Source organism: Leucoraja erinacea, chromosome 9 (genome assembly GCF_028641065.1).
Source record: "Leucoraja erinacea ecotype New England chromosome 9, Leri_hhj_1, whole genome shotgun sequence".
NCBI classification, from domain to species: domain Eukaryota; kingdom Metazoa; phylum Chordata; class Chondrichthyes; order Rajiformes; family Rajidae; genus Leucoraja; species Leucoraja erinaceus.
This window is the reverse complement of record NC_073385.1, coordinates 41,735,511-41,755,785: the sequence shown is the minus strand read 5'-3', so window position 1 is coordinate 41,755,785 and position 20,275 is coordinate 41,735,511. Positions and strand designations below refer to the sequence as shown.

General features: G+C 38.8%; 1 protein-coding gene across 4 annotated transcripts in view; it reads right to left on the bottom strand.

The window, feature by feature from the left end:
* strn3 (striatin, calmodulin binding protein 3) overlaps positions 1-20,275 on the bottom strand; it is a 123,090-nt gene that overhangs the window by 35,603 nt on the left and 67,212 nt on the right. Inside the window, exons 6-9 of one of the 4 annotated variants that reach the window (XM_055640660.1) lie at positions 19,471-19,636; positions 18,763-18,898; positions 15,821-15,931; positions 4,346-4,486 (exon numbers count right to left, since the gene is read on the bottom strand). In XM_055640660.1, the coding sequence (XP_055496635.1) occupies positions 4,346-4,486; positions 15,821-15,931; positions 18,763-18,898; positions 19,471-19,636 (554 nt within the window). The remainder of the gene's footprint in view (positions 1-4,345; positions 4,487-15,820; positions 15,932-18,762; positions 18,899-19,470; positions 19,637-20,275) is intronic. The other 3 variants (XM_055640662.1, XM_055640661.1, XM_055640663.1) reach the window with 3 other exon arrangements.

The following is a 20,275-nucleotide window of genomic DNA, read 5'->3' as shown; positions in this document are numbered from 1 at the left end:
CTGCTTTACATACTTTGAATGATCGAGCAATCTTCAATATCACACTTTAAAATCCCCACAGACGGTGCTGGGGATCACAAACCCCAAGATAAATCTTGTAAATAAGCAGCATTAACAAGGAAATCTTAAGTTAATTATAGAAGGATCTTGTTTCTGAACTGTCTGTATAGCAGTAGCATTTACCTTTTCAAACAAGGAGCATTAAATGGAATCAGCTATCCTCAGTTCAACTTCCAGTACACAATCATATTGACCATAAGAAATACATTTCTTAACACAGCACCTAATGAGAATATTACTAATAAGTAAATAAGTTTTATTTATATAGCACATTTTAAGTCAACTAGCATTGACACCAAAATGCTTTAAATAAAATAGATAATAAGTTTCCATACAAACCATAGAAAAAAGTTAAAAAAATAAAGAAAATGGACTCAACACATTATAGAGATTCAACACAAATGTCCCCCCACGGCAGAATCAAAAATTTCCACTGTGGGGAAAGGCACCAGAAAGTTAAGTTCTCTTCCTCTGTGAAACACCCGAGGTCGGGGCCCATTTGTGGCCTTGCAGCCAGTCCGATAATTTTCAGGGCCCTCTTGCCGTGAAGATGGAACTCCGGCGTCGGGTGAAACATTCCTCAGCGGCTTGGAAAGTCTGGAGCGGCTGCCTTCTCCCCGGAGACCAGAGACCGGGGCATTCGTAGCCCTCAGGCCGCGCCGATTGGAGCTCCGACCCCGACGAACTCGATCCCAGGCTCCGCGGCGCTCCAAATCCAGCGCCGCCTGCGGCCGGACGCCCGCAGCCACAGCTCCGCGATGTTGGGAGGTCGGCGGCCACAGCGCTCCGGAGCTTACCGCACGGCGACCCGGTAAGGCATCACCCGCTCCATGATGGTGTCCCAGCGCTGCGCCGCGGCCGAAGCTGTAGCCCCGGACTGTCCCGACAGGAAACGCCGCTACATTCTCGATGGTAGGCCGCGAGGACGGGGCGAAGAAGCAGCTCGGAGGGATGCTGCCTCTCCGACCAGGTAGGGGACTAAAAAATAAAAGTTTCCCCCTTCCCCCCCCCCAACCCACCACACCACATAAAAGACCTCCAACTAACATTTTATGACAGGGCTTAAAATTAAAAAAAAGGTGAAGAGACGGACTGCGAGCAGGCTGCCATACACAGACGGCGCCCACTCCTGCACATCCACCATCTTTAACTAAAACTTTTAAAAATGTATGAAACTTTGGAATTAAGTCCCATGAGACATATACTTTAAAAGTTATATATTGAAGCAGTTTGAAAGTACTGCTCAAACTTAATACATACGTAACTGAGATAAAAAGACCTCCTCCAGAAAATGAAGTAAAACATGATGGAAATCTAATTAAAAAGTTAACCTGGAAATTTAATATTGTCACTTCTTTATCAAAAGAATAAACAATATTGCTAAAAATTGAAAAGCTCATGACCAAATTCACACACATTGACTACAATCCACAAGTATGTTTAAAAGCCAGTTCTAGTGTTCATAAGTCATAGAATATTTTTCCAGACTAATAATTTTCTTTCTAGGTTGATTATTGGAAACTATATTGCTGCTTAATTCAATGGTGTAGGGACATTTGTAACAATAAAATATTAAAGTGTCGAGGGTAAAATATTTGAAAATGTCTCATCAAACTATCAAAGTTTAAGTCAGCGCAGCATAAACTTTTGTGCTAGCATTGATAAAATAAAGACAAGTCCCACTCAAGGATTTGAATTCTTATTTTCAATTCATTTCAGGGATGCAAGATATAATTGCACTTCTAAAAAAAAACCTTCTTGAAGGGTCCTTATGTGGTTTTTTTGATATGGTTCCTACATCAAATGGAGAGTTGGGTGGATCATACACAAACCATTTTTTGTCTGAAAATGGTTGGAAACGCTTTAGATTTGTCTTTTGCACCATCATGCTGTACACCATATTCTTTGAAGATGGAGATTTTCAGTGCCAGCTCCTGCCAATATTGTTTAATTATCAACCATCATTCATGACTGGATATGGCAAGCTGAATAACTCCAAAATAATCCACTGCTTCTAGGAATGTCTAGCCTTAATTACAGCCTCAGTTTCAATATGATGCATGCAGCTCCTGACATTCATTTTTATATTCAATCTCTGCCTTCCAATTTAATAGCAATGATCAGAGAAATAAAATAATGAACCACGGTAAAATTGATTAAAAACAGCATATGCAAAGTTCAGCAAGACATTGGGATCCATTGGTCAGGTATTGAGTGTAAAGGGCCTTGCTGGAATCTAGAGCAATAAAAGGGGAGCTGCTGGAGCAATTCAGCAGATTAAAGGGAACAACACCATTTCAGGTTGAGATCTTTCATCAGTCCAGATAAGAGTCGCAATCAGAATTGATGACCCTCCATTACCCACCACAGATGCTGACTCCCTCCAGCAGCTCTCTTTCTTTTGAAACATAGAAATTAGGGGAGCTGCTGGCCAGCAAGCCTACAGCAGATTATGATCATGGGATCATCCAACAGTACACCATTCTCTCCAGGATCCCCTTAGAGACATCTAACTCCCTCTTAAATATAGCCAATGAACTAACTACCCTCTGTGGCAAGAGTCAGAGATTCACTCTCTGACCCTCCAGTTACCTCCCTGCTCCTATACTCAAATTTGCAATGACTACCATTCGCTTTCTTTAATGCAGCTGCACCTGCATGCCTACCTTCAATGACTGGTGTACCATGACACCCAGGTCTTTTTGCTTTAAGTTCCTATTGAACCAGTTATTATGAAAACGTTCATATCATGGAAAGTACAATAAACTTTTGCTTTAGATGATAAGGTAGTTAGAAACATCTCTTTTTTTAGCTCCAGAAGCTCAATCGGTAGTGTACAGGTGATCGCCAGTCGGCATGGAGTCGATGGGCCAAAGGGCCTGTTTTCACACAATATTTCTAAAGTGCAAATCTCCTCCCATTGCAGATGCAGTATATTAAAAGCAAATTGCAAACATTACCTATTCTTATTCTCCAGAGATGCTGTCTGACCCTCTGAGTTACTCCAGCTTTTTGTGTCAATCTGCAAATTTACAAATGCAAGCTGGTCATTCATCCAATAATCATTATTACCAGATGGAAGGGTTCAGATGCCTGGGAATTTATTGCAGCTAGTTAATTTCCAAGCTTTGTTCCAATGAACCTGATCAGAGACTTTTTTTCCATGGGTCTATATTTGAAACACAACATCCAAATGAGTTTGCTTCCCTTTCTTGGAGCAATTGAAGCCTGGATTAAATGAGAAATCGCATTAAATGAAACCATTCATTGAGTGAGTGTTTCTTAACCCAATAATATTTATCTCTCAAATCAACACCCTTGAGAAACAGATTAGCTGGTCTTTTGTTTTATTGCTATTTGCATGCAAATCAACATGTCTCCAAAACAATTAGAATTCACAAGTAATTAAGATGTACATTTAACTTAATAAGCAAATGCTCCTTGACTCTGTCCAACTGGAGAAGAGGAAGTTAATTATGGGTTAATCTACCGAAAAGACAAACCTGAATGATTTTTGTTCTCATTTAACTTCCCTAGATCCACACAAAACATTTGCTGTGGGTAAAGATGATTATGGAATAGAATGAAGTCCCATTAACATGGAATGCACAATTCTCATCCCACCACCTCCACTCCTTTTCAAAATGTGGCACTGTTACATCAGACTGCAATGTTTCAGCATTTCGCTAACTTGACAATTCAATATCAATAACGCAAAGTGTTCATTTAAGGCAGCGCTAAAATGGTCTTGCATCAACACCCCCTTCAGAACATTCCAATGTGGATTATATGAAATCATGAACTAAGTTGCAAACCATGTTGGAAAACTCAAAATATCAAGTCACAATAGAAATTAATGAAGGCTTGAAACATATTCATGCAGAGTTCAACAACCACTCAGCCAACTGAAATTCCTTTCTACCAACTGCAATAATCTTTTCTATGATCTAATCACTGACCACCTGTATCATAACACAAAATAGCAAAACTCCACTCCACGTGATAACAGGAAGAAATGGAGAAATGCTGTTTTTATTTAGGAATATTGATGGGTTGCAATGTTAAATGTTTGTTGATTTAGTTAGAAACTGGAGCAGGGAACCGTGTGGTTAACTAACCTCTTTATTTTTTTTCAGATTCTCACATGAAAAGAAATCTACTTTTCCTTAACAGATTAAAACTGATGGATATGTTCGCTAACACAATTATGTTGGGATGAAAAGAAGATACCAACACAAAATACTGACAGCTGAATAGGGAGACACAGTAACAATTTTAATGATACCTTCTTCTGCTCTTGAGCTGTCATGATCAGCCAGTCTGGAAGGGATTGGCCTAGACTGAATCATGGTTCCAGATGGCATATGAGGCAGCTCATCATCTCTAAGATCTGCAATCATATCCTGAAGTTTTGACCTGTTTACCCCTGTAAATGAAAGCCATTACAAACTGTTCAGTTACATATTTACATTCTTGCTTGTGTAAAATAGGTACTATGACTACATCTCTCTGTTCTGATGGTCAAATTAAACATAGATTCACTCTAACTCTTGCTAAAGCAGTCCAGTCTAAATAACGTTTCATACATGAATCCATACTCAGGCATCATTAAACAATTGTCGCATTAATCTGTACATCACATTATAGAAATTCAGTATGCACAATTTTAAAGTTATTAAAAAGTCATTATGTTACTGTGTCAAGTAAAGAAAAGTCATTAGGTTCAGCTATAGAAATAAGAGTTCATTGATTATGCTTTGAAAGGAAAAAAAGGAACAATTTATTTGAGCAACATGAATGGAGAAAACAAAGATGAAAAGGTTAAGACTTTACTCTAGGGGTGCAACCAACTAGGACTTCAATTTTAGGGTCGCAAGACTTGACTTGATCAGCTTCTGTCATGATGATTTTATTTAATATGTTCTGAGTTACACCAAAGAATGCCTCACCATACAAATAACAGGAGCAAAACAGGAAGCAACTATTCATCTTTCCCTTTCTTTCTTCTTTACCTAGATATTTCATCACAGCAAACTTGATGAAAGAGCAAGGCTAGCATAAATTATATTTCTCAAAATAACAATTACTCACCAGGGTAATGCTAATCCTCCATGGCAAGTCTTCCATGTTGTTAATTTTGCATCAGACTACCTCATGATCTAGAAGTTGAGTGTAATGTCTTATAGTCAATTTATGGAATTAGCTTCCATCTTAGGATTCTTCAAAGGCCAGAGGAATTTGTACAAAGAACTTTTGTACAAAGATGTGGAAGTGCTCTTAATTCAAATCGGTCATGGGACCATCTGATATATCCAATATATCCCCACACTCCAAGAAAGCACTGTCAGTTAACTGAAGAGTAAGGTCCAAACATAGACTCAAGGAGTTCAAGCACCAACAAATAGAGGAATGGACTTAAGTGCAAAAGATTTTCTTACTTAGAAATGATCAGCAGAACGTCCAAAGACAGCATAGTAAATAGTTGTGTGCAAATGCATAGTAAGCAGCGGTATTTCCATATTCAGTGTTGCTGCTTCCAGCTTCAGTTTAGTGTGAAACAAACTGGTAGACGGTAAAGAACAAGACATTGCTGGAAGGATCATGAAACAAATCATCTATAAACAGGGTTTAAAGGAAGAAACATTCCATACAAGGCAAACAAAAGATAGTTTAATGGCCTGTTCCGATAAATGGTAACATTTGAGTCACCCTGTGGAATCTTATCAACTGTTAAGAGAGAATGCATACATATTAGGTAGCATTCATTCTTCACACACAGCCTCTCAAAACCATATGAAATGTCATTCTATATGTTACAGCTAAAACACACTTGCAAGCCTTTAGGAACTTTACATCTTCTCTTTTTAAAACATAGTCAGACTATAATTCAAGCACACTTTGGGGTGTCTTTTATTGAACATTAAGTTCTTGCTTCCAGGCAAAGTGCATATCGATTTTAGCCAGGTCATACAAACACAAACAAGCCTTTCAACCTACCAGGTCTACAACAGCCATCAAGTTCCAATCTAGACTAATCTGACAAATGAAACATTTCCTATGTATGTATCACAGGAAGCAATATTCTCTTCCAAGGACGAAGCATACAAGAATACTTCCCATGTTCCCATGGGTAACACAATGCTAACATGTATTTCAAGAGGACAAGAATACAAAAACAGGGATGTAATGCTGCGGTTCTTTTAGGTGCCGGTCAGGCCGCATTTGGAGCCATATCTAAAAAGGAAATGCTGCCTCGGAACAGGGTCCTGATGAGGTTTATAGGCATGATCCCAGGAATGAGTGGGTTAACATGAGTATTTGACGGCACTGGGCCTGTACTCGCTGGAGTTTAGAAGGATGACGGGACCTCATTGAAACTTACCGAATCGTGAAAGGCCTAGATAAAGTGGATGTGGAGAGGATATTTCCACTAGTGGGCGAGTCTAGGACCAGAGGTCATAGCCTCAGAATTAAAGGACGTTCCCTTAGGAAGGAGAGGAGGAGAAATTTCTTAAGTCAGAGGGTGGTGAATCTGTGAAATTTTTTGCTACAGAAGGCTGTGGAGACAGAGTCAATGGACATTTTTAAGGCAGAGATTCTTGATTAATACGGGTGTCAGTGATTATGGGGAGAAGGCAGGAGAATGGGGTTAGGAGGGAGAGATAGATCAGCCATGATTGAATGGCAGAGTCGACTTGATGGGCGGAATGGCCTGATTCTGTTCCTATCACATATGACCTTAAGACCCAATGAATTGATCAATCATTGAGATTGTCTGCTTTGTTCTGCCACTTAAGATATAGAAGCCAAGTAAAACTCTTTACAAAACAATGTGTTTCACAAAACAATTAGAAGTGAATGTAAAACTAATTGCTATTGTAGCTCTTCCATTGACACCTGATATATGTTAAAACCAAAAATATTAGGATATATCCACATGTATGGACATTTTTGCACGAGTCAATTAATTTCAACTGGTCAGTGTTTGAAATGTTACTAATGATGTCTACTGACGTGCTGGTTGGGGGAAAAAGTGGGATTGCAGGATTATCCTGCAACTCTCCATCCAAAGTAAATATGTGTATGTCAGATATAAACCCGATACACATATCCTCTCTTGAACAAGTACGTTGAAACTATTCATCTCATCTAAGAATAATGCTTATTTCAGCAAGTCAGCATCTTGAACAGTTAAAAGATAACAATTTGTTACAAATAAAACCACACAGCATAAGAGTGTAGTATTCAATAGATGAATAGCAATTCCAATAAAGTGCTTTGAAATGTGCCATATTGACAAATAGGTTTCTTACACAGGAATCATCCAACTATTTATGTTCCTCAGGAAAATTACATTCTAAGACAAAGTTTGAAAAAAAAAAGTCCTTGTAGTTCTATTTATATTCAATTATTAATCATTATGTTTAATCTGACATTGCACGTATTAATCATTGCAATTTATTTCCAAACTACAACACATGGTCCAAGATCTAAACACAGAGGTTAAATAGTGCTGGCTATCCCCTAACAATGATGCCATTTTGAAAATAAATTACTCCTAATTCAGCAATTTCAGAGTTTAAGCTTAAAAAACAATGTAACTTTTTTGCTTTAGTGGGAAAATTATTACTAATTTGAAGTATACTTTTGCTGGACTAATCTTGGTTTGTGGTATATGGACAATTAAATAATCCAAAAGTAGGCACTGGAACAATAGACACATAGACCATCTTCCTACAAACCAAAAGTGCTGAAGAGGACATGAATGGCAGTCTTCAACTGCAAAACAGACACAAAAAGCTGGTGTAACACAGCAGGTCAGGCAGCATCTCTGGAGAAAAGGAATAGGTGATGTTTTGGGTCAAGTTCCTACGGTGTTTCAGTCATATAGCTCGTTATCACCTGCCCCACAGTCAACAATGGACCATTGTGGGCTCCATCTTTCCTTGATCAACATTGCTTTTTGCGTATCTTTCATTAATTTGTTCTACATCACTGTCTATATCTCGTTTCCTTTTCCCCTGACCCGCTGAGTTACTCCAGCTTTTTGTGTCTATCTTCGGTTTAAACCAGTAGCTGCAGTTCCTTGCTGAACATGTAGTCTTCAATTACAACCTGGGAACATATTAGATTAGATTAGACTTTATTAATCCCCTTATTCAGGGGAAATTCAGATGTCCTTGCAGCACACTAATAAAAATACAACATAGCATTCAAGAAGAAATTCAACACCATGTTCTCTTCGTAGATAGCTAGCAGAAGTGTTAGTTGAGGCAGGTACTATAACAACATTTAAAAGACTTTCGGACAGATAAATGTGGGGATATGGCCAAACATGGACAGGTTGGACTAGTAGAGATCATGGTGTCATGGGAAAGTTGGGCCGAAGTTCCCATTGCCATGCTGTACGATTCTATGACCTGCATGGAAAATTTACAGGGATAATGACCTCATTGTATTTGTCTCTATTCCTTTTGTCTAAAGGATTATGAATGCATAATTGACTTTTAAATATTTATGTAGCAGTAATAACTGTCTAAGAACAAAAGAATGAAGGAACTTGTTTAAAGGTACCCCAATGGTCAATGTGACTTTGGAACTATTTTGACTTGATATAGTTATATTTGTGATACCGAAGACTAATGACTTGCTGGTGGGGGATGGAGGTGTAGAACGACTGAACGTTCATAGTAAAGATGAGGGAGTAGAGCCTTGAAAATGGAAGTCATTAGAGGGAAGAATGGCGTGTGAAGTATCTTGGACGTAGGTCGGTTGGAATTAGACCAGGGGGGGGGTAGGATGGAGAAGTCTGCGCCCAAGGTGAGTTGTTCCATACGAGAACATCAGAGATATCCTCAGTCTTTAGGGAACGGGATTCCTCTCTTCTATCATAGATGAGGCCCTCACATGTGTCTCCTCGGTACCCCGCAGCTCCACTCTTGCTCTTCCTCCCCCTAGTCCTTACCTTTCACCCCAACAGCCGTCACACACAACACATAATCCTCCAACATTTTTGCTATCTCTAACAGGATTGCACCACGAGTCACATCTCCCCATCTCTATCCCTTTCCGTTTGCACAGAGACTGATCCCTCCACAACTACCTGGTTAACTTAACTCTTCTCACCCAAACCACCCCTTCCCCAGGTAACTTACCCTACAACTGCAGGAGATGCAACACCTGTCCCTATACCTCCTCCCTCGACTATCTATCCAGGGACCCCGACAGTCCTTTCAGGTTTGGCAAATGCTCATTTTCACCTCCTCCAATATCATCTACTGTATCCATTGTTCCAGGTGTGGACTCTTGTAGATTGGTGAGACCAAACATAGACTGGTCAATTGGTTCACTGAACACCTTCGCTCAGTCCACCTGATCTCCCGGTCGTGAAACACTTTAACTCCCCTTCCCATTCCCATATTTACCTTTCCATCCTGGGCCTCCTCCATTGTCAGTGAAGCCAAATGCAAATTGGAGTACCAACACATCATATTTCATTTGGGCAACTTACAACTCAGCAGTATGAAAATTGATTTCTCTAATTTCAAGTAACCCTTGCATCCCATCTCTCTCCATCCCTCCCCTACCCGAGTCGTTGTACTAGTTTCACTGCCGTCCTGGAGAGTTCCATTGTCTATAACTTGTTTTCACCTAGCCCACAGCTACTATTTCCTTTATCATCGTTACTTTTTTGCATATCTTTCATTCATTTGTTCTATATCTCTCTCTGTACCACCATCTTTCTCTCTCGTTTCCCTTTCCCCCGAATCAGTCTGAAGAAGGGTCTCAACCCAAAACGTCGCCTATTCCTTAGCAGAGATGTTGTCTGACCCGCCGAGCTACTCCAGCTTTTCGTGTCTATCTCTATACTTATAAAACTATGATCTTGGATGTGTGTATTTATTTGTGTATTTGTATGTGTGTTTATTTGTTCGTCTGTGATTCACATCACCTCGAAAACACGACACGCTAACGGTGAAATTTTTACTTATTCCGATAGAGCTTTACGCCATGATGTAAAAAAATCGCCTCATCTGAAAATTTGATGCATATTTCCCCCCCCCCCCTGAGTTATTTATGAGAATGTTCAAAAAACTTGGTAAATAAACGGGATGGTCTCGCTGATGACATCACAACAGCTCTGCCTGCCTGCCTGCCTCTGCTCGCGCTGTCACAATGGATCTGCCTGCCGCTGGGAGTGACGTCATGCCGGTTCTGTCTTCTGTACCTCTTGGCTTCTTGACTTTCACTTCTTTAAATTTGTCACTTAGCGTTTTTAAACTGCTGCTCAGGTCGTGCTGCACGCTCCGCTGGGCTCCTTCAAGTTCTAGAACACTGCGGCCGTTATCTGTTTTTCCACGTGCTTCAAGTTACCCCCCCCCCCCCCCCCCCCCCCCGACTCGCAGTCTGGCCGCAGCCCGCTCGTAGTCGACTCGCACTCGGCCGGCTGTCCGCCTTCCTCCCTCCCCCTGGATTTAAGTCTCTGAACACGCAGTAATTTGGTTGGGCTTCTGAGGTCCCGAGTGCTCCCAAGGCCCGCCCCCCACTCGCAGTCGGCCCCGATCGCTCAGTGTCCGCGCCGCTCGCTCACCAAGTTCAAGTCCGCTCTTTCCCTCTCTCCCCTCTCCGCCCTCTTACCCATCTCTCTCTCCCTCTTACCCATCTCTCTCTCCCTCCCTACCCTCTCCATTCCCCTCCCAACCACCTCCCTCTCCCTCTATCTCTGCCCCACTCTCTGTCTCTGCCCCACTCTCTGTCTCGGCCCCCCTCTCTAGACACGCCCATGAGGTGGGGGCTATGCATCAGTGGTTAGTGTGTGTGTGTGTGTGTGTGTGTGTGTGTGTGTGTGTGTGTGTGTGTGTGTGTGTGTGTGTGTGTGTGTGTGTGTGTGTGTGTGTGTGTGTGTGTGTGTGTGTGTGTGTGTGTGTGTGTGTGTGTGGGGGGGGGGGGGGGGGGGGGAGGTGGTTAGTGTGTGTGACGCCGTAGCTTTGGATGTCCTTGCAAATAAATAATTTATTTCTGTTAAATTTCAATTTGCAGTGCTGGCAAATCAGACAATCATGAAATCTCTAGCATCAGGCGGGTCCCGGAGGACTGGAAGAATATTGTTCCTTTGTTTAAAAAGGGAAGTAGAGAGAATTCAGGGAGTTATAGGCCCGCGAACTTCATGTCAGTGGTAGGGAAGTTGTTGGCGAGGATTCCTTGTGATTGGATTTACTCGCATTTGGAAGAGAATGTTAACTAGGGATAACCGCCATAGCTTTATACACAGCAGACTGTGTCAAACTATCTTGATCGAATATTTTAAGGAGGTGATGAAGGTAATCGATAAGTGGTAAAACAGGCATATGGTATATTTACCTTAATTGGTGGAAGCATTGGGTACTTGTCAGGAAGTCACAATGTATCTTTATAGGCCTTGGTTACGCGGCATTTTGAGTACTGCATTCAGTTGTGGGCTCGCCAATACAGGGAGGATGTGGAGACTCTGGAAAGGGGGCAGAGGAGTTTACCAGAATGATATCTGGATTCAAGGCTATTAGCTACAAGGAGAGGTTGGACAGATTTGGAAGCCGAGGAGAGACCTGAGAGATGTATATAATGAGAGGCATAGATAGAGGGCATAGGTTTAAGGTGAGAGCAAAGTTTAAAGGAGATGGACGAGGCACGTTTTTTTTTATTACACAGGTGCCTGGAACGCACTGCCAGAGGTGGTGACGGAGGCAGATACGTTAGTGACGTTTATTTAAGAAACTTTTGGATAGTCACAAAGATATATAGAGAATGGACAGAAATAGATTTGTGCAGGTAAGTAAAATGTGTCTTGTCATCAAGTTCGGCACAGACATTGTGAGGTGATGGGAATGTTCCTGTGCTGTACTGTTCTATGTTCTAAATACTAATTTTCAATTTATGTTATTGTGTTTCAATTATAGAAGGACATTACACAATTTTTGTTTGTCTGAAACACGTTTGAACCTGCAAGGAATTCCTCAATTCCTATGGACTTTAGTTCTCACACAATGCTACACTCATGACCTTAATATCAATGTACCTCACCTGCAAAACACCTGTGAGATTAACAATGATAAACCATATGAAAGAACTGGTCATTGACCAGCGAAATGAAAGAGATGATTACTAAGTTATTGAGCTTTCATTTCAAGGATTTAGACCGATGATGAAGGAACTATAACATTTTTCTCAATCAAGAAAGTGCACAACTTTGAGGTAAACCTATAAATTGCGCATCTCGTATTATTTACATTCATGCCGGTAGTGATTGTGGGTGTAGGATGTGGTGAAATAGGAGTCTTAGCAGATTGCTGCATTGCATTTTGAAGTCAGTGCTCTCTGTAGCCACAGAGTGTCTGATGTGGAGGCAGTGGTTGTTCTGACTGGTGGATTTGAGTGCCAAACAAATGGGCTGCTTTGCCTTGAATGCTATGATGTCCCTGCAGATGCACTTACTCTGGCAAGTGGAGGACATTCCAATACATCCATCTTGTGTTTTGTAGGTGGAAAGGTTTGCATAATCAAGCCAGTCGTTTGCCATGCGATACGCAGTCTCCAGGTTGTTTTTGTAGCCACAATAATTGGACGGCAAGTCCAGTTCAGTTTCTGGTCAATAATAACAACCTGAATGTTGATGGTGGGAGACTCAGCAACTCTGACTTGCTTGAGATGGTCTTTACGTGACAGTTGAATTTAGCAAATATTACTTGCCACTTATTATACCATGCCTGCATTTTGTCTAAGTCTTGATGCATGCAATCATACATTAGTTCATTTTCTGAGCTGCAAATTGAATTAAATATTGTGCATTTATCAACCAACCATCTTCACTTCTGACCTCATAATGGAAGGCCATTAATGAACCAATTACAAAGTGTTTTGACTCTGTAGCTCCTTAAATGATAACCTGGGGCTGTGATGATTTAACCAACGAGCTTTCTCCTTAATTCCTGTGGACTTCAGACCTAACATGATGCTACCCTCGGTGAAATATTGCCTTCATCAACGTCTCCACCTGCAAAATTTGGCTCTTTTCTTTATGTTTGGACCCAGTGTAGGGAGCAAGTTTCTCAGCAAAAAAAACAAATAACACCGGTGAGATTAACAATGAGAAACAATACAATGGAGCTGGTCACCAACCAGCAAAATGAAAGTGATGATCATGGAATTCAGGACGCTGGGGAGTACACACCCCAGAATGCATCAATGGTGCTGAAGTGGAGATGGTCGAGAGCTTCACGTGCCTTTGTGAAAATATAACCAACAATTGTTCCCAGTCCAATCACAGTGATGCTACAAGAAAGTACACCGATGACTCAACTGCCTCAGTAGACTAGGAAAATTCAGCATGTTGCCAGTGGTTCATTCCAAATTCTACAGATGCTTCACAGAAAGCACAGAAAACTATCTGGATGCTTCACATGGCAACTGCTCTGCCCAAGATCGCAATAAATTGCATAGTTGTGCTTGCAGCCCTGTTCATCACACAAACCAGCCTTCCTCTATTGACAAAATCTACTATCATGGGTGCCTTGAGAAAGCAGCCAACATAATCAAGGACCACTCACTCTGTTCATTCTCTCTTCTCCCATCTCCAGTCAGGCAGAAGATACAAAAGCTTGAAAGCACATTCCACCAAATTTAAGAACAGCTTCTTACCTACTGTATCAGACTCTTGCATGGATCTTTCATATGCCAAGGACGAATTCCCTATCTCCAAAATTACCTCACTGAGGTCCTTTAATCTTATTTCTATCTGCACTTTGTCGTAGCTGTGACACTATATTCTGCACTGTTTTCTTTCTCTTTGACACTGCATGTTTTCTCATGCATAGCATGATTTTACACATGAATGGTAGGATTTGCCTGCAGAGCAAGCAATACAGAACTTTTCATTGTATCTGAATTAACTTGACAATAATAAACCAAAACTGTTTGATAGCAGTCAAAAGTCTATTCCATCAATTTGTTGGACTTGTGCAAAATGGAGGAATGGCAATTGTCCAAATTAGATTTATCATGCCTCATTCTATTAATGATACATCAAAGTTAACATTATGTTCATGTACCAATGTGCCAAAGCATAAAAAAGCAATTATGTTATTGCTGCTAAACTTCAATTTTAATTTCACTAGATAGTGAAGCCTGGTATTGTGGCACGAAAAACCAGAAAAAAATCAATCAGTAAAAAAGATGATATGGTGCAATGACTGAGGAAACCTAGACTTAGAAAGGCAGTTGCACAACTTTGCAAAGGAACAGCATTAAAGAATCTAGTGCAAATACATCCAAAATTTTATGTCAATATAAAGTAGTAAGCACTTAATTAGTCTTTATCATCTTTGAATTCTATTTATCGAAAATTATCTTATAATAACTAATAGAAACGATCAGGTTCAGAGTCATTGAACATCTTGTGTTTTCCCACAACCTATGCATTGTTCCTGGGAATTAAATTTATCTCACCTTTGTCACAACTGTATTCAGTTTTGTGTTTATCACTTAAGTAACTATGTTTGTTCGCTTGTACTGTGATCTCAAACTGCTTATATAGGATGTCGAGCATTTGTGGATTTGGAATGCATGTCTGGATACTCATAGCAGTATAAGCCTAATTCAGAACCTTCTTCACCTGGAACTAAACCTGCCTGAACCTAACCAAATAAATGGCAATTGACGCTATTGACAGAGGCAAATTATTTTTGAATTTCAAATCTATATTTCATTTGTTAAAAATTGAGCAATACTTTATTGATGGGTCGTCTTTCAAATTACATTCCTAAAATTAAACCTTAATTAAAAGGTCCAGAACTACCCTTTTCCTCATCTCACCCTGGTCCAGTTATACATGAAGAAACAAAAACCAAAATCTTATTTTCAGTTAATACTGCAGCAATTAACAAAATCAAAAATATAGTGGGCTTTGAGGCTCCATTACTAATTCTTCCACCGCTTACTCCATTGCATCTTAATGATTATTTTAAGATTTGATCTTAAATTAACATCAAATATTAAAGAAAGTTGACTTTAATTACCTTGATAAAAATATTATTTCATGCACATGCATCCATTACTAAAAAAGATTTGCAAAACTTAACCAGTATACATGCGCTTCTATTTTGTTTGTATGACATTCATGCAGTTTGAAATATTTAACGTGCAATGTTAGTTACAATGTGGCATGTGCAGCATTTCAACTTTATCCTAAGATAAATGAGTTTATATTTTGTTTGTTAAAAGACAAAATCGGTAATTTGATTTGCTATATCCCGAACGATCATTATTTACCAATCTTTTAATTGAATACTTTAGCTTTCAAACAAAATTCATGAACTTTCTGAAACAGCTGTTTACTTATACGGTACAAATGTATCACTTCAGAAGTAAATCCATTTAAATAGACCCATCTCACCAACTGGTTCTGCCTAACACAAAGGGAATCTCAGTTTATGAGCAATTTAATATTATGATAGAAATTTGATAATGCATTATTTTCTAAAGGTTTGAACCACAGATATAATTGTACTCTCAGACTATGACTTCCAAATCACAAATTCTAACCCAACTAATCGATGTTCGTTGCACCCCCAATCTATCGCGTCAGAGTTAAAGAAAAATAATGAGCAAATAGAAAGGAAGCTAATGAAAAACAAAGTTTTGGACAAATGAAAAACAAATGAGAGTAGAACAAGTTTATGTCTACAGAAAAAGTAACACTATATGGTTAATAATCATCTGCACTTACTCTTGACCCCCTTCTTGCCCTTCCGTTCCTTCATGTACTCTTCCTTCAGTTTATTTATTAGTCCCTTGTCTACAGCCCAAATCTCCGAAGATGGGGAGAAGTCATCTTTGTCTACATGCAGCACATCATTAAAAGAAAGATCAGCCAATCATTGCTGCTAATTCATGAAGATTAGTGGTTTAAAACATAACCAACGAATAATTACACACGTTTTTAACAATTTTAAGTGTTAACAAAACATTTGCAAGCAAATTATTTTTTTTGTTATAAACCCTATCTTAATGGTCAATGTGAACATAGTTAGAGCAGTTCCACACCATCTTATCCAATATTGCAAAGCACCAATGCAGCCTGCATTTTTACAAAATCCTTACAAGCAATAAATTAGACAGCAAAATTACAAGGGTTCTCCCTACTAACAAATTCACTCAATGTCTATATCAACATGTGCAAAGATCAGGAATAGCTTTCTTTAATTTGATTACTCTGGTGATTGCCTGTTTATTGAATAAATGGCCACAGATTAGTTTCATCAATATATCAAATTTATTATCTTTTGACATGACTTCTAAATTGCATTTTTCTGGATTTGTTTTATCCTTTTACTAAGTTGCTTATTGATGGCACAAAAATGTTTTATAGTCAAAGCCCATTCTTGACACTGATAACCCCTGCAAGAGGCCAATTACACAAATGCTCCAAACCCAGATAACAAAAATATATTAGTAACTAGATAAGCAAAGAAAATAACAGAAGAAAAACTATTCAGAGTTCTAGTGTTTAATTTGTGTTAAATTTTCTGGACCCATTCAAAGCAATCCATTCAATTGTATTTGGCAAATGTAGACTTTAGACTTTAAAGATAAAGCACGGAAACAGGCCCTTCAGCCCACCAAGTCCGCACTGACCAGCAATCACCCCCTACACTATTAACCTACAAACCTGTATGTCTTTGGAGTGTGGGAGGAAACCCACACGGTCACAGAATGTATAAAGTCCGTACAGACAGCAGCAGTATTCAGGATCGAACCCGGTCTCTGGCACTGCAACATAGCAACTCTACCGCTGCGCCACTGTACCACTCTATTAATAGAGGATGTGGCGGTTCAGGGTAAAAGAGAGAGCAGGGATTTGGAGATGATATCGACATTCAACCACAATATCATTAAATGGCGGCTCTGGCTCAATATAACCCCTCAATTCTATACCCTTATCTTTTTATTGTCTTCATGGCAGATTTCACAATTCAGTCATCCCCAATATAAACAACAGCTTACTGACAAAATATTATTTAAGTATTAAGTAAGGGGGTAAAGAAAATGAGTGTAGACAGGAAAAATCCTAAAAGTAGAAAAACACAAAGAGAAATTTAAAGTTTTTTGGATAAAAAGCTAAAATTCACTTTTTTCAGATTTTATTTTGGTCCAATCTATTTCAACTAAAACAAAACTTGGAGCTTTCTAATAAATACCCAAAACCAAAATATCTAAAAATCTCGGAATGGTAGTCAGCAACACTGGCTGAGGTTTATCATGCCACTCAGTTTTGAACAATTATTATGAGGGGAGAAGTTCAGAACCAAACTAATTTGATTTAGTTGGACAAGTAATCAAACATAAAAAAATAATATAGAATATTTTTGGAAATAATCCAGGGATTTTCTTATATTTTCTATTCTGATCATTTATTTTCCAGTATGATTATTTAATAAAAATCTAAACCAACTGAATTATGCCAAAGATACACACTGAATATTTTATTTCAAGAGATTTTGTGTAAGAGGTGAATTATTAACAACAGGATAGCAGGGAGAGATCTGCTGAGAAAAGTAATATGTTAGAGAATTGTGGAACATCCTTTAATCACAAGGGAAAACATGCAGAATGAAGTACCAGGGTCAAGGCACAACATTAATACATGTTTAACACAAACTTGCAGCATCACCTGCAAGGAACTTATTGTTCTTGAAAATGCATTTATCAGAACAGACAGCAGCTTATTTCAAATCAACCGAGTAATCAGAGAAACAAACCTTGAAACATGTTCAGGACATGGGATTCAAAGGCACGATAGGCAATCACTGCTTATTTACTGGGTTACCCTAATAGAGGTTGTGGGCTGTGCAATTGCGATCCACGTGGACAAAGCATTCCCATGATGAAATTTGTTCATTTTCAGGATATTAGCCAAGTATTGACAAAAGGCCAATACAGATCCTAGTCAAAAATGCAAGACTTGGTTGGTATCCAGTATTGTTGCAGTTTCACCCTTTCAGCCTCTGGTGAGTATGCCATCATACTCCTGAGTGGAGGTTCCTAGTAGATATTGGGAAAGCTTTGGAGGATCTTAATCCATAATTTGCCCAACTCAGTTACAATAGTTATGTGGCTGATCTGGCATAATAGCGACTGTAAATCCCCAACGCCACGAATTTGGGCATTTTAGGACAGAAATAGCATTGAATGTCATACGCAGGTTAGACTCTCTCTTCCTGTAGATGGTCATCACATATCACCTATTAATCTAAGGCACAATCTTGCCCAGGTCATTGATACACATGGGAAAACTACACCATTACTTGAGGAACTATAAAACTGAATCCATATTGCTGATCTTATGATGGAGGAATCCCGCTTCACGAGACTGATGAATACTTGTAACTACGGATAAAAAATATTAATAATGGAGGACAAATGCTAAGCCCTCTGCCTCAAACACAATCTCAATTTCTTTCTAGAGAAATAAAACTAGAACTATTTGCATGTGACAGAGATAATAAGTTCAATCACATCAGATTACATTAAACTAATTCTTAAGATATATTGTCGCAAAACCAATGGTAACATTGTCAAATCTCATCAGAACTCAATAAACATCAACAAATACCAAATCACATGCAATGAATTGGCCTGCGTGTGTAATTTGTCTTTAGATGTTCTTACCCCATTCTGTTCCATCCCCAGAGCTTCTAGCTTCCCCAGCTCCTTCACCATCTTCAGCTGTAACTAAGAAGTCAAATTCTTTCAAAGCTTCTTCAGTGTCATCAGGCAAGTCAGTAGCTAGCCCTTCGTTACCGATCTAGAAGTTCCAAAAATTGATCATTTTAAAATCACTGTTGGTATCTTCTCCAGTCAAATGCTCCTCAACTTGAAATGGTTAGCTGATACTGTTCAAGAGCTTTACAATAGTTTTTTTTTAAATTAAAACAAATAATTTTGAAAATATCTTGTTAGATCTCAATCAAAGTTACACGTCACAAAAATGTTCCTACAAGTTTGGAAAACAAAAGTGCTATTTCAGGACCACAATACTCACACAGGAGAATGAACAAAATAATGTTCCAAAGCAGTATAGTAAATTATGAATAGATTACTGCTGTTTTATAACAAATTATGATTTGACTACTGCTGTTTTCTTATATCTTCCCAATTAACTACAAAAGATATTTTTTGTGTAGACCTTTGAGTAACAGTGCAACTTCATTGTGTCATATTTCAATAAAATATTTAAAATGTTATGAGGTAAAATACTGTTGCAAAACAAGAAACAATCTTTACTGTTGCTTAACGTTTCACATGATGTATTATTATTCTTTAAGAAGTTGTATGAAGTCTCTCAAAGATACTGGTACAACATATCTGAATATTTACTTTATGCTTCTTGTTTATTCTGTGCTTTTCTTTGCTGTCTGTGTTATCTTCTGTCATTTCACCTTCTTCTTCATCATCATCACTGTCATCATCTGTATTTTCTAGGAAATTAAATGTTTCAAGAACAGTCTCAGCTAAGCCACCTCTTGGCTTATCTCCTGCATTCCTATATATTGAAGAGTATAGAAAAAATTAGCATGATCTAAAGAGAGCATTGATATTCAGAAATTAACTTTACAAAACAACTTACATGTCTTCAATACACAATATTCATATTCATTAAAATTTAGCTGTGAATACTTTGCCTTCGCAATCAGGATTGACTTTATTGCACTAAAACCACCTCACGGTTTTAATCTGTTTTTCACCCTCGCCCTCCCCCAACAGTAGAGCGACTTCATTCCACAGCAAAGACTCCATTTTGATCAAATTCATCTGTGTTCATTAACAACTGAGATTGTGTTCAGGCTATTTTAAGGGGACGGGACCCAACAGGTCTAGTATTTTTTTTTATTTTTTATTTTTATTTATTAGAAGCAAATGTACAAAAATAAAACCAACGGCATATAAAATAATAGTTATTGTACAGCTTCAATTTTAACTTTTAGCTATAGTCGGAAGAAAAGAAAGGAGAAAAAGCAAGAAAGAGAAAAAGTGAACTGTACAGATAGAACCCCTAGACTACCAAAGTGGTGTAGCCAAAGAGTGAATAAATGAAAGAAAGAAGAGAGAAATAGAAAAAATAAGAAAAATCCACTACACTACATCCACTGGCACCCCTTCATCCATTTTACTTGTCCCATCC